Here is a 13,892-nt window from a genome sequence, read left to right on the forward strand (position 1 = left end):
AACTACATAATTTGATACATTGAACATAATGGAGTAATAGTTTATGTCATCTCTAGTTCTCATAGTACGTGCACAATTTATTTCATAATCAGTCGTCAAGATATTCAATTCAGAGAATTTGGCTCTGCAACATTCGGCAAAGCGCAAATCATGACTCTCAAACATCTCATTTGCATTCAAAAAGCCTGGGCAACGCAAACAGAATGACCCCAACATAAAATGGCATACTTCCTCAGACATTACTGACACTATGTATATAGCTGTGCAAGGATCAGTGATACGAAGTTATTTTTTTAAATTTTGGTTGAAGATGCTGCGCTAAGTGCCTAAGCGCTGTTGTTAGCATGAAATATTCTTTGGGTCTATTTAGTTTATACGTGTCCTCAACACCACTATCTGTATAATCATAAGGTGTGGATCATCGTCGCGGTTTTCTCACAGTTCTCCGTATTTTGCAATGTTTGCCCATCTTACATTTAGGTTGATCGTTACTAGTCAATTAATGTGTATCATTACTTCTGTAAGATAAGGTCTGCAACTCACATAGCCAGTTTTTTTATCTATATTTCTATCTTATCTTGCTCTTTTGGAGTTTGAGCAATGTCACAGAAAGGAATAAAAATCAAATTAGTAATCTTAGTTACGCTTCCACTGCCTCTAAATTAGTTCTACGGAATCTTCTTTGATACAGCTTGATTTTTTGGTGTGGCATAAAAAGTTATTCCATCTATAGCAACAAGATGGCAGCATTTTTAAGAATCGATTAAAGAAGAATATCTTTTAGGAATGATACAATAATAGGACTTTGTGACAACTTTTATGTCCCACAATACTGGAAGATCAAATCGTTCTGTTCCTTTTGATTAAAGAGCTGAGGCAAAGTGCCAGGAGATTGAAGGCAATATTCCTCTACATGTTGAACACCTTCTGATTCACGTGACGTTGAGTCAGCACGTTGTAGTCAAGAACAGGCATTATGGGCAACAAGGGTCTGAAGATACGTTTAGATACTTTATTCTATATCGAGTTTTTCTGGAATACTCTGCAATATTTGTGAGGCAGAAGTAACAGTCTGAAAAATGGTCTTTAGGTTCACACCACACCATAAGAACATCGCATTTGATGTAGTAATGCAGGTTATGCAGGCTTAAAAAGTTTGAATAAATTATGAAAGTTACATTAAATTATATAAATTATTATATTTCGTATAAACTACGGGGAGTATTTTTTATTTTATTTTTTTTTAGTTGATTAGAGCTTCTTATTCTTATTATATGGTTCTTGGGAATCGACAGAAGAAAGAACTTGAAATCACGCTATAAATTAAATTATTCACCTTAAAATTGTTATAATAAATAAATTATTATAAAAAAATCTATATAATCACCAAACAAAAAAATCTAGGTAATACTTAATTTTACTCATTCGAAATGAAACCACCAACCGATTATTTTAAATTTTCAAAATCTGTTTTAAATTTTTTCGGTATTAACTTAGAATGCACAAGAACGAGCGTTTATTACAAAATCTACTCGGTTTCTTTGATCGTAATTTTAATAATTTGGTATGGATTTTTAGAAGTTTATGAAGCCGTTCACAATTTTTCCGATATAGATGCTTTCGTTCGTGTTGTAAGCTTTTTAGCCACCGATCTTCTTGGATTGATTAAGTTGTTTATTTTGATTTATTATCGAAAAGAAATTTGCGAGATGTTAAATTCGTTTGAAACGGGATTCTTTTTGCCAGATTTTAACAGAGGAGGTAATTATGAAGTGGAAATACTAAATAAATACGTTTCTTATTCGAATTATCAGGTAAATTTTTTTGCTGAGATAGAATCCAATTTTATTTTTTACTTTATCTTTTTAGACGTATATTTACCAAGTTTTATGTTTAACGGTGATTTTATCGGGAATGTGTGGAACTCTTTTAGAAAGAATTTTAAATTCAAACAACTCACAAAATTGGACTATGCCTTTCCTTTCGTTTTCTTTATTTCCAATTGATAGAAGTCCAAATTACGAAATAGCCTGGTTTATGCAAAGTATTTTAAGAATAATATTTTCTGGAATCGTTAGCGCTTTAGACACTTTATTAGGAGCTATTTTAGCACACATCACAGCTCAATGTTTATTACTACAAAACGCAATCAGAAGAATTAATTCACACGAAAATAATTCATTAAAAAATATTATACACTATCATTGGGAAATTTTAAAACTTGCTAAAAAATTTGATCGATTTTTTAGTTATTTACTACTAAGTGAGTTCTTCGGAACATTAGGAATACTTTGTTTTACAATGTATCATGCATCTTTAGTAAGAAATTTTTAAATTTAATTAACCGTTAAACGTTTTATCATAATCATTTTTAGTCTGACTTATTAAGCAGAAAAGCAGCACAAGATTTTTCTTACGTTTCTACCATTTCAATGCAAATATTTTTGTGCTGTTATTGGGGCAATGAAGTTGCCAGGCAAAGTGAAGCCATGGCTTTATCTTGTACAGAAGCTGACTTTGTTGGTGCAGATCTTCAATTTCAAAAAGATTTGGTCTTTTTAATAAGAAATTGCCAAAAGCCTATTGTGTTAACAGCTGGAAATTTTACTGAGTTATCTTTAAAAACTTTCGTTTGGGTAAGATTCATATTAATAAAAATACTTGTTATAACATGTTTTGAAATTTTTAGATTTTAAGAGCTTCATATTCTTATTATATGGTATTGAGGAGTAATAATTAATACAAAAACATGTTTAATCTGCACAACAACAATATTTGTGTTATATTTCTTAATTGTTTGATTAAACATTTAAATTATAAACTTTAATTAAAGTATTTGAAGTCAATGTTGAAGTCAAATATAAATATAACATAACATTTAAATATTAATCGCTAATATCAATTAAACACTAATTTTATGTGAAAATAATACAAAAATTCCTAAAAATATAAACAAATTACGAAAATAAATAAACATTAATTAACCTCCATCCTTTTTTAACACCTCAATCAAATCTATTTTTTATCCTTTTCCATCGCAAACATTATATTTATTTCCTCGTCTAATCTCTCAATATCCATAACCTCTATACTTCTGTCAAATGTCAAAACAGCTGAGATAGCTGTCAAAATTATGGCTGCGGTTATTTTTAATAAAGCTCATTTATCGCGTAAGTTCAACAATATCCATGCACGGAGATCTCATAATTCATCAATTATAAGATTTTTTTGTTTACACAAAATATATTTATAAACATCCATTCCTTTAAAATCTCGAAAAATATAAGGCTTACATAACTTAACCTCACTTTTCGTTTTAGGGTCTCTTAATCAAGTCCCGATAATCGCTATTGTGAGCCAAAAAAAGTATAGCGATGAAGCGAAAGTGTTTAATTTAAGTCAGTTGAAGCGAGGTACTGGGGGTAGATCAAGTTTTAGCGGAATTGTAGCTACTGTTTTTGGAGCATCTGGTTTTGTAGGACGATATGTTGTTAATCGATTGGGAAAATGTGGTTCCCAGGTAAATTAAGGATACTTTTTATTAATTCTTTTTTATTTTAAAAAGTAATTTGTAGATTATCGTCCCGTATAGAGGTGAAGCTTTCGATGTGCGTTACTTAAAAGTAGCTGGAGATTTAGGACAAGTTTTATTCTGTCCTTTCTTTTTAAAAGATGAGGAATCCCTTGAGAAGGCTATGAAGTATTCAAATGTGGTTATTAATTTAATTGGAAGGGATTATGAAACGAAAAATTTTAAATTTGATGATGTACACGTTAAGGGGGCTGCTAACATTGCTAAAATAGCTAAAAGACTTGGTGTTGAACGCCTAATTCATTTTTCTGCTTTGAATGCTTCAGATAGTCCCACACCTGTTGTTTTAAATAAACCCTCAGGTTTTTATACTTCTAAGTATTATGGGGAGGAAGCTGTTTGTAGAGAATTTCCTGATGCTACAATAATAAGACCAGCAGATATTTATGGACAAGAGGATAGATTTTTAAGGTTAAAACTAAAATTTTCTCTTGCTTTATTTTCTGGTTATTTTTGTTAAATAGATATTATGCAAGTGCTTGGCGTAGGCAATTTGGGGCAATGCCTTTATGGAAAAAAGGTGAACATACAATTAAACAACCTGTTTATGTGGGAGATGTAGCAGCAGCTGTTATTGCAGCTATAAGAAATCCTGATTCAGCAGGAAAGATTTATCAAGCAGTGGGGTAAAAAAATATAGATTCTCTATAAAACCTTATAAACTAAAAATAATTTTTTGTAGTCCCAAACGTTATTATTTATCTGATTTAGTTGATTGGATGTACTCTTTAATGCGTAAATCAGATGATCGTCGCGGTTATTTCCGTTATGACCAACGTTTTGATCCATCTTTTGCAATGAAAGTTACTTTAACTAACTTGGTTAGCCCTAGTTGGCCCCTTTTTAATCTTCATTGGGAACGCGTTGAACGTGAATATGTCACAGATTGTGTTGAGCATGGCGTTCCTACCTTGGAAGATTTAGGAGTTAATTTAACAAGTTTGGAAAATCAAGGTCCTTGGGAAATTAGACCATTGATGGCGGATCTTTATTATGGACACGCTGCTGACGAACCTTTCCCACAACCCCCTCCACCAAAATCTGTAGAAGTGTAATTTTGATATTTTAAATAAAAAAGTTGTAGGAGGAGTGATTAATCAATTGCTAATAGTCTTTAGATGATGAAGAACAATTGTATTATAATAAATGATGAATAAAATGATTAAAGTATTATGGATCACTACCATTTTTATTTTATTATTTTTTTAGTTGGTTCTTTTAGACTATTAGCTATTGATAAGTAAAATTTTATGATGGAAAATTCGTCAAAAACTTGTACAGAATAAAATATAATATTTAAATTGATGAAATTTTTTTTGGAACAAACTCAAACATTTAAAATTGAAGTTTGTCTACAAACTTATTGCTATTAATATTTAATAATCACCTCATTCTCTGAAGTATAGATACATTTTCGACTTTACTATACCAACCTCAATTAAGACACTAACAAGCATATGTGAGAAGGAACTTGCTTTAGAGTAGATCCAAAGGAAATCTATGAAATGAGCATTTTGTTAACGGTTCGCTTTAAATCCTTCAAAAATTGACGTCAACAACTTTGAGCCACTTTTTGTACCACTGGAAAGAAATTTATCATTTGATCATACTCTCACCAAAAATAGAATGGATTTTGCATACTGATAATGTGGCATACAGATTTTCTACTAAAACCTTCTAAATTTGCTTTATTTTGTTAAAATTCTTTTGCATCAATATTATTAGACCCACTTTCACCAAATCTTGATAATTTTATCCCATTGATAAATCCAGCTTTTAACCAAGAGAGTGTTTAATGCTGCTGTAACCACATAGTTTATCTGGAGGTTGGTAAAAGTGCGCGTTTAGTATTAAATCCCACATAACAATTTCAGTTTGGAGAGTACATAATACACTCAAACACTATTCAGTTTTGCAGGAAAATGCGTATGATAGAGAGGAGTGGAAGGAAGAATTCGGTTTGGAAAGGATTTATTATTCTTGTGATGAATAAGTGTCTGAAAAATCAAAAAAAATAAAAAATTTGGGATGTATAGAATATGTTCAAAGTTCACCTTTATTTTTTATTATCACATACAATTCTGATGCTCGCAATTTTGGACATACCAAAGAAAGTTTGCGCGGCACACCGCTCATTTACTAAAAATGATCGCAAGTTGCAGATAAAACAACACTATCTTAACTTATTGAATGCGGAGCTAAGAGAACTAGTTTTAGATGCCAATCAACATGGGTTGGTATTCAATTCCCGGGAGGTCTGAAGTTACCTGGGTAACCCAGACACAGCGATGTTATACAACTTTGTATTAACTTTCGCAATTATAAAATAATTCTGTCTGTAATTTTGTCCCGATATCAGCCACAAAGAACTACTTACATTAATAATTCGATTTGTTAACACCGAATCAAAGCACGTACAGGAGTCGGTCTGACATCTATATTTTTAGACACAATAGAAGTACTAGGTTTAGACATTTACTACTGTAGAGGACAGGGCTACGACAGTGGAGCCAATATGAAAGGTAAGAATAACGAACTACAAAAACATATTTCAAATATAAATCCGAAAGCGTTATTTGTTCCTTGCTCCTGTCACTCTATTAATCTTGTTTCAAATGATGCTGCAGAATCAAATATAGAAATGGTCAATTTTTTTGGAATAATACAAAGCTTGTATAATTTTTTTTCTGCATCCACTTATAGATGGTCTATTCTTGTCAAACATCTGACTAATTTAACATTAAAACCTGTACGTTCTACGAGATGGGAAAATAGAATAAATGCGATCAGGCCCGTTACATTTTTGTCCCGTCACTTTTTGGTATTGTAGAAGACACGTCTTTGCTGGGTTTTCATCGAAATAATACTAAAGTAGAAGCAAGCAATATATTAGAGAAGTTAAATTATCAGGCCATATGCATTACAATAATTTGGTATAAATAGCAATGTACTTTTAGATGTTAACACAGTAAATCTCCTACTACAAAGCCCAAAGTGTACGGTTTGTGCAGCAGTTGAAATAATTGAACAGCTTGCAAATAATCTAAAAAAACTAAGAAGTGACGAAGAGTATTAAAAATTATTAGTTATAGCGTCTGAACTTCAAACTCTGCAAATTCAATAAACGTACAACCAAACTTTACAGAAATCAGAACGCATTTTCAATAATGAAACTTTTGACAACCCAATGCAAGATCCGTCACAAAAATTTAAAGTTGATATATTTTTAAATTTACTTAAAATACCGATTTATTCAATAGAGGAGCGTTTTCAACATACATTCGGATTTTTGCACAATCTTGTCGGCCTAAGAAATTGGGAAAAAGAGGACGTCATAAAGCAAAGTATGAATTTGGAGATTAGTCTTAGATATAACAATAGAAAATACATAGACAGCATTCAGCTGGCCTTACGAAGAACCTTATGAAGTTTTTAAATATATTTTAAACAACAATTTAATTGTTATGTATCCAAATCTTTATATCGCTTTGAAAATCCAAAAAGAATTTTAATAAAGTTTTAACAAATTTATATTTGTTAGTTTGCAATTTGCAACTTCAATAAATAAATAGAAATAAATCAAAGTGCATTTTTAAAAGGACACTTTTTTAAATTTTTATTTAGGCAAGGGCGGCCAAATCCATTTTCGCTTGTAGCAGCCAAATCTCTGGCGCCCCCCTGCTTATAGGAGACATCTCCACAGTTATCTATTTTACCATAACATAATTCAGAGGGAAAAGCCACAATATTCAGCGGGTTTTTTCAGTCAGATTTTTTTCAGTACACAGAATTCAGTGCCGCACGGATATTCACAATTTGAATTTCAGATTCAGGGGGCTCTATCATCGCCCTCGCATAACTCTGAGCTATTTAGAAGGAGTTTTCGTCATTGACTGCCTTTTGTTCTGATACATATGCTTCTTTTTTTTGTTAACTGTACTAGATTCTAGGTTTAATTTTCAGATTAAGTTGAGTAGTGCTTAAGGACTGGACTTAGCCTTTTCATACTTATACCGTTATTTTTTTTCTCATTTATTTAATAGAATTGTTGCCTTATGAATATGAATAAAATTATTATTATTATACAGTTTGAATACAACCTTAAGGTATAAAGTGGCATTTTCTGACTGGAAGTTGGCAAACTTCTTAGTTGAACAGTTAACATTTGATAGGAAGATATAACATGTTGCTGTAATTTATTAATTTTGATGCGTTTATTTATATTCTTTCATGAACAAGTAGTAAAACGGTTAATGCCTAATTATCCTAGCTTCCAGAAAATTAGCCTATCTATTTGCCAGAAAACAATTAATTTCATGATGCATTTCATGAATTTTAAGCTTGTAGTCATAAAAGACTAACTTCAAAGATATAGTAAGAAGGTATCGAAATTTGATCAATCCGTACAGCATATTTAACCATGATGAAACCAGTGCTAGTATTGAATAGAAATATAGTTAAGCATGTTGGATATAACTTAGCAAACTCCTCAGTTGAAGAATTAACATTTTATAGAAATCTGTCGGACTTTCCTATACCAGGCTGCTGCTCCGTATGTGATCATAGGTGTAACCACAGTAACATAGAGCCAGTACAGTTTTTCAGTGGTAAGACCCCAATTTTTTCCACAAAGACTGCCCACCCTTCGGGTAGCCACCTCCCGGTCTGAAGCTTATTGTATCACCATGGAGTGAAGTAGACAGTATTCTACTATCAAGCATATTGCGGATCCAACCCGCTATAGTTTCAAGACTCTCTTTTTGTCTTACGTATGTTATATTTCTCCCATTCTCCTAATGTCTTGGCCCGGTTAAAAAGCCTCCGGACCTTTTGTCTTTCGGAGCTAAGAGATTCGTTCCACCAGGGTGTGCCCCAATTATTACTTTTCACCTTCATTGGACTGCTACTGTGGTAGGCAGAACGAATTGCTACAGAGATCTGCTCCGAGGCTATTTCAATCTGATCACAGTTAGTAACGGTAGCGATGACACTAGTTAGGTTATCTGCAAGGCAACTCTTAAACAGATCCCAATTAGTGCTACGGGGATTACGGTACGTACAGTCCGATTTCATCCCTAGGTCAAATTTAAATTGAATATGTCTATGATCTGAACACGACGGTGCAGAGGATACTCTCCAGGAGGTTATCTTGGAGATTAATATAATTGAGCTGAACGTAATGTCAAGTGCCTCTGCTCAAGCTTTTGCTTCACGAACAAGTACTACAACGGTTAATGCCTAAAATTTATCTGTGTGTTTGCCAGAAAAGAATTTTTTCATGATGCATGATGTATTTGGTAACAAACATAGCAGCCAATGCAAGATGTATCCAATATCGCCTTTCTTGAACATTTTTGATTTCACTTTTACTCTAATGAAACATTCTCCATAGATTTAGTGAATATTCTATGTACAGAAGTAGAAACTGCGTCAGTTTTTTGGTCTGTTCAACACATCGCGATTGATTTGTTTTTTAACAAAATTGTTTGTGAAATTAATTCATAGAAAATTTGTATTACGTTATTAGAAATTCCGTGTGTAATATTATCGAAGAATTTCATTTGGTTTTACTGTAGAATTCTTTATAATTAACGTTTGTTAACCACTATGAGTTGCGATGCGACTACAAATTAAATCAGTTATTAACGATAATAAGTACAAGGTTTTGAGATTAATCGAAATCTGGGTATGGAAGCAGAAATGACTACACAGTCAGATAATTTTTAATCATGTATTGAAGAATTCATCTCTAAGTCTTGACTCTGCCTTAAACCAGTGGAATTGTTAGTTGTATACCTACAAGAAGAGAAAAGAATGTCTAAAGCTACGTTCACACCAAAAGGAACAGTGTGTTTATTGCAGCATTATTGCTGCATCATAGGCGATGTAGACGGAAAGTTTTTTTGTTACCTACTATGTTTTAAGCATCATCGATGAAGACCATTTTTATTACACTGTTTTTATGAATAATTCCTACAATCACATTATTCGCTTCTAGTTTATTAAAAAACACAGAATTAATTGTCTTCTATTGCGTATTATTTCGGGGAAAAAACCTTAAACAACATTTTTTTCCCATCGTGCGTTTTATTTTTCAATGAACCCATAAAATCATTAACATGTTAATGATGTACCTGCGACGATCCCCGATGACCAAACCACACGTGTAACAATTTACTTGCAGATGAGTTTCGAACGAGTCGTTTTTTTCGTTCCCCACTAAACCCCGGTGTTTTTAACCGTATTTTTCGCCTTTTCCGCATTGATTTCTTCTACCTCCAGGCATCCTTCAGGTAAAAGGTACATAAACGTTTAAACCTTGATTCGTTTTAATTCTTCATTTTTTTAAAACATTTAATTTCTTTAACACGTATAAATGTTGTTTGGATGTCACGATATCTATTGTAACTATTTGATTGTAATTATTTGATTATAATTGTACACTGAAATGATGATCGTAATAAGATAATAATAATTGTTCTTTTTTTGCTTTAATCAATAATGATAATTGCTCTTAATTTCAGCGATACAATAGAATCAGAACGTGCATAAAAAAACTTTTATGAATGCGGAAATCTTGAGATTTTACTCAAAGAATAATTTTCCTATTGTTTTAATATTTTTTTCTCTATACTACTTACCTGTCGTTGACTTTACCACCTTTTAATGTTGGTGCGTTTATTTGTAAAGGATTCGTTTTTAATATTCCTTTGACATTCAATCGGTGTATTTTACAACCTTGGATGGTTTTTATTGTTTAGTACGGTTTATTATTTGTTTGTTCGATGAAAATACCTTTTAGATTAAAGTTAACGTTTTTCTTAATTACTTAAAATTGATGGGGGAATGTTGGAATTTATTTTTTTTAAGCCTTTTAATTTTTGAATTTTTTTTTAGGTTCCTTTTATGTGCAACACGTTCTTCTTTACAGAAAAAAAGAAATTATTAATACGTGATGAACTCACTAAAATACAATCACAAAGAAAAATTGAAACGATCTCAATTCCAACAACCTCCATTGTTCAAAATTGGAAAAAAGATTTATTTTACTTCCCCCAGCGAGTTTAACAACTTCTTAACACGCGATTGGTCGGATTTACTAATGCGTTTCGATCCTACAGGTGTATTTAAGCAGAAAACGGTGCCCGGTTCTCCTACAGATTTTATTTATCCTTTGTTTAGTTCGAGTTAAGTGCAACTATATAAAACTTATAAACATGTTCAATTTACGGTTAAACAACAAATTTTTAACTTCTTTTATATTTGTCAGTTTTCTTTTAATTGCCAATGGTGTTCAAAGGGATTATTGCGATTTAAAATGCAAAAGTGGTAATCAAATTTTTACTCACACCGTTTGCCAAAGAACCAAAGACGTAAGTTGAATGAAAATATTTTTTTTAATTCACGTTTTATTAACAGTTGAAGTGTAGTTAATGATGTAACTTTAATAAATCCAACCTTGTATTTATTGTTACAAAACAATGTTATTACAACGTATTTTTAACTTTAATTTATCTTTTTCCGATCTATTTTTATACGAATCATTTTTTTCCTCTATTATAAAGAAATGTGGTCCTCATCAAAGATGCGGTTCTGAATTTCAAGTTATTAAAATCGACGATAAAATGAAACATTTTATAGTTAATCTTCATAATGATTTAAGGAATAAAGTCGCTTCTGGTAATGAAACTAGGGGATTACAACCATCAGCTATGAATATGAAAGTTATGGTAATTATTACTAATTTTTTTTAATGAGATTCTTTTAATTATTTTTTTTCGTGTCTTTTTAGACTTATGATTCTGAATTAGAATATATAGCTCAATGTTGGGCAAATACTTGCAATGCAAGTCCATTAAAACATGATAAATGTCGAAGAACAAGTAAGTAAATATTATTAGTAAAGATAAAATTAAGTTTTCGTGGAGCATCTAATTCGCAAAAAAGTAGGCAAACATAAGAAATACTTCAGTAATAGTGAAACCAATTGTAACCACACTACTATAAAACAGCTCACTGGGTATCATTGCCGGTCCTAAGCTTTCAGTATATTCTTCTATTAAAGAATCCAGAACAGCTACCAAGTCATCAAATATGTTATTTTCACATGTGTGGTCACTCAACATTTTTGCTAGCTCTGGAAAATGTTCTAACTTTTATCAAAACTTGTACAATACTCATTTTATTGAATTTTATTTTTAAATAAAATAACTTTTTTTAAGGATTTTTTGATCATATTGGTCAAAATTTAGCTTACGTAAAAAGCACCGCTCTCAATATCGGATTAAAATATGCCATAGAAACGATGATAATGCATTGGTATGATGAAGTTGCGATATTCGATAGTGAATGGGTTAAATCTACACAACCAAGGTTAGAAATGTTAACAAAAAATTTAACAAAATAAAAAAAAGTAAAAGATTTTGTTTAACGAATCTAAAATAATTAACATTGACATTTTGATAATTCCTTTGCGTCTTCCTCATATTTCTAGAGGTTCAATTAAAGTCGGACATTATACGCAAATGGTTTGGGCGGATACAAATCGAATTGGTTGCGGATTATCTTTTTACACCAAAACGAGCCAAAAAACTAACCGAAAGTGGTATCATTATTTTCTGGTGTGTAATTATGGGCCTGGAGGTAATTATATCGGTTTACCTGTTTACAAGGAAGGTCCATCTTGTAAAGCATGCAAGAATGGAGTCTGTAATAAAAAGTATTCTTCATTATGTGATTAAGAACAAAGTATTTATGTTTTAATTTTTTGAAATAAATATATTTTTTTAGTAAAGATTAAGTTTTTTTTAATTAGATAAGATTTTAAAAGTTAAATACATAAGTTTTGAAACCAAGTTACTAATGGTTATAAGCCTCTCTATTTGCTTTGCTAATGAACTAAAGGATTTCCGTTTGTCCCGTTTACTTTGATGACCCTCTAATTGTTACATGAATCGGTTTTCAGTCTTTGTGTTAATTATCCACCCTATATTTAAACACAAACTTCTTTTTTTTCCATTTTTTTATTCATAACAGTTTCTTATAATGTTTACAAATCGAAAAATAAAAAATTATAATCACAACTTCTTTTTATTTTGATTTAAACTTAATTTATTTAAATTCTATTTTTTTTTTCATCGACTAACTACAAAGTACAAAACTTGTTTAGTTTTTATTTTTCTTTATAACTTGTTTTTTTTTTAAATTGACTTCTTACATTTTTTTTTTTTTAAGATAAATCTGATATTTTGATATCATCAACAAATTTTAAAAATTAAATAAAATTGATTTATACTCTACGAGATGATTCAGTTGCGCAAGTTCATTTTTGGATTTCCTGAAGTCTTATTTGTAATAGATAACTTGATTTTGAAACAAGACATCTTTTCCTTTGCATATTGCCAAATTAGATTGTGATTCAGATGGCTATTCTGCACAGTTTAAAATCAAGCAGAACGCTATAGGTTCAAACTTTCCATTTTATTGTACTATTACTTTTTCTGTATTTGCACCCTTACCACGTGAAATTCCGTCCCAAAAATTATCAGGAGTGTTTCTAGGTACATAGTTTATTTTTGGAAACACTTTCATTACTAGAAGATTCGATCTCAACATATTGGGAAATTTTTCAAAAACGTCTAACTTCATTATTCCATTGCCAAAGTTGATGCCAGAATTACTTTTGATGCTTCAGATATTGGTAATCCATAGATCTCCTTAACGCTTGATTGCTAAGATATGGGACGCTACTGTTATGTAACAGTGTCTGCGATAAATTTGGTCACAGGTTCGAACTGGGTAAGGTCGTGTTTAGTTGATTTCAAAAGAAATTAGTAGTGGTGAAGGGAAGTAAGTAACAACACGATTGATTTATAAGACGTCTGAAAGAAAACCATTTGCTTCGTGTGGATTGGAAATCTCTCCGGGCTCTGGCCATCACACACCAAATTTTATACTACATTGAATATCTAAGAAATGCCTGAAATATATTTTTTCTAAACCTAACATGACACCTTTGTAATAGACGTATAGAAAAGGTACACTCAGTGCGGAAACACTGCGGAACAAGAACCTTAAGTTGTAAACAATCTCGTTATTAAGTAATCATTGAAATGGTGAACATCGTGATTTTGCCATAAAAGTGTTTAACAGAAATAATGGTAGGAAGGTTTGCAGAGAGAAATGTGACGTTATTTCAGTTTAGAAAATGATGGTCGAGTTCTCTTGAAACCTTATGGAACCTTAGAGAAATGTGTTTGCCGAATTAGTAAGAGTAAAACAGTTACCAAAAAAGTTTCTG

General features: G+C 31.4%; 4 protein-coding genes across 5 annotated transcripts in view; all 4 read left to right on the plus strand.

The window, feature by feature from the left end:
• Positions 1–1,335, plus strand: part of LOC111414828 (odorant receptor 10-like) — a 37,023-nt gene extending 35,688 nt beyond the window's left edge. For both annotated transcript variants that reach the window (XM_071199733.1, XM_023046277.2), the window contains one exon: positions 1,248–1,335. In XM_071199733.1, coding sequence (XP_071055834.1) covers positions 1,248–1,322 — 75 coding nt within the window. In that variant the 3' untranslated portion in view covers positions 1,323–1,335. The remainder of the gene's footprint in view (positions 1–1,247) is intronic.
• Positions 1,336–1,361: 26 nt separating this feature from the next.
• On the plus strand, positions 1,362–2,902 carry LOC111414833 (putative odorant receptor 92a). Its single transcript, XM_071199732.1, has 4 exons — positions 1,362–1,814; positions 1,870–2,319; positions 2,376–2,636; positions 2,690–2,902. The coding sequence occupies exons 1-4, from the start codon at positions 1,431–1,433 to the stop codon at positions 2,738–2,740; spliced, it is 1,146 nt and encodes a 381-aa protein (XP_071055833.1). The 5' UTR covers positions 1,362–1,430; the 3' UTR covers positions 2,741–2,902.
• A 161-nt stretch (positions 2,903–3,063) lies between these two features.
• On the plus strand, positions 3,064–4,769 carry LOC111414821 (NADH:ubiquinone oxidoreductase subunit 39). Its single transcript, XM_023046270.2, has 5 exons — positions 3,064–3,170; positions 3,321–3,520; positions 3,576–4,003; positions 4,057–4,218; positions 4,275–4,769. Exons 1-5 carry the CDS (start codon positions 3,134–3,136, stop codon positions 4,645–4,647), a joined length of 1,200 nt encoding a protein of 399 aa, XP_022902038.1. The 5' UTR covers positions 3,064–3,133; the 3' UTR covers positions 4,648–4,769.
• A 5,990-nt stretch (positions 4,770–10,759) lies between these two features.
• On the plus strand, positions 10,760–12,386 carry LOC111414813 (venom allergen 3-like). Its single transcript, XM_023046261.2, has 5 exons — positions 10,760–10,965; positions 11,158–11,322; positions 11,385–11,475; positions 11,815–11,965; positions 12,087–12,386. The coding sequence occupies exons 1-5, from the start codon at positions 10,810–10,812 to the stop codon at positions 12,331–12,333; spliced, it is 810 nt and encodes a 269-aa protein (XP_022902029.2). The 5' UTR covers positions 10,760–10,809; the 3' UTR covers positions 12,334–12,386.
• Positions 12,387–13,892: the final 1,506 nt, after the last annotated feature.

The sequence above is a fragment of the Onthophagus taurus genome, chromosome 11 (assembly GCF_036711975.1).
Source record: "Onthophagus taurus isolate NC chromosome 11, IU_Otau_3.0, whole genome shotgun sequence".
Classification (NCBI taxonomy): Eukaryota; Metazoa; Arthropoda; class Insecta; order Coleoptera; family Scarabaeidae; genus Onthophagus; species Onthophagus taurus.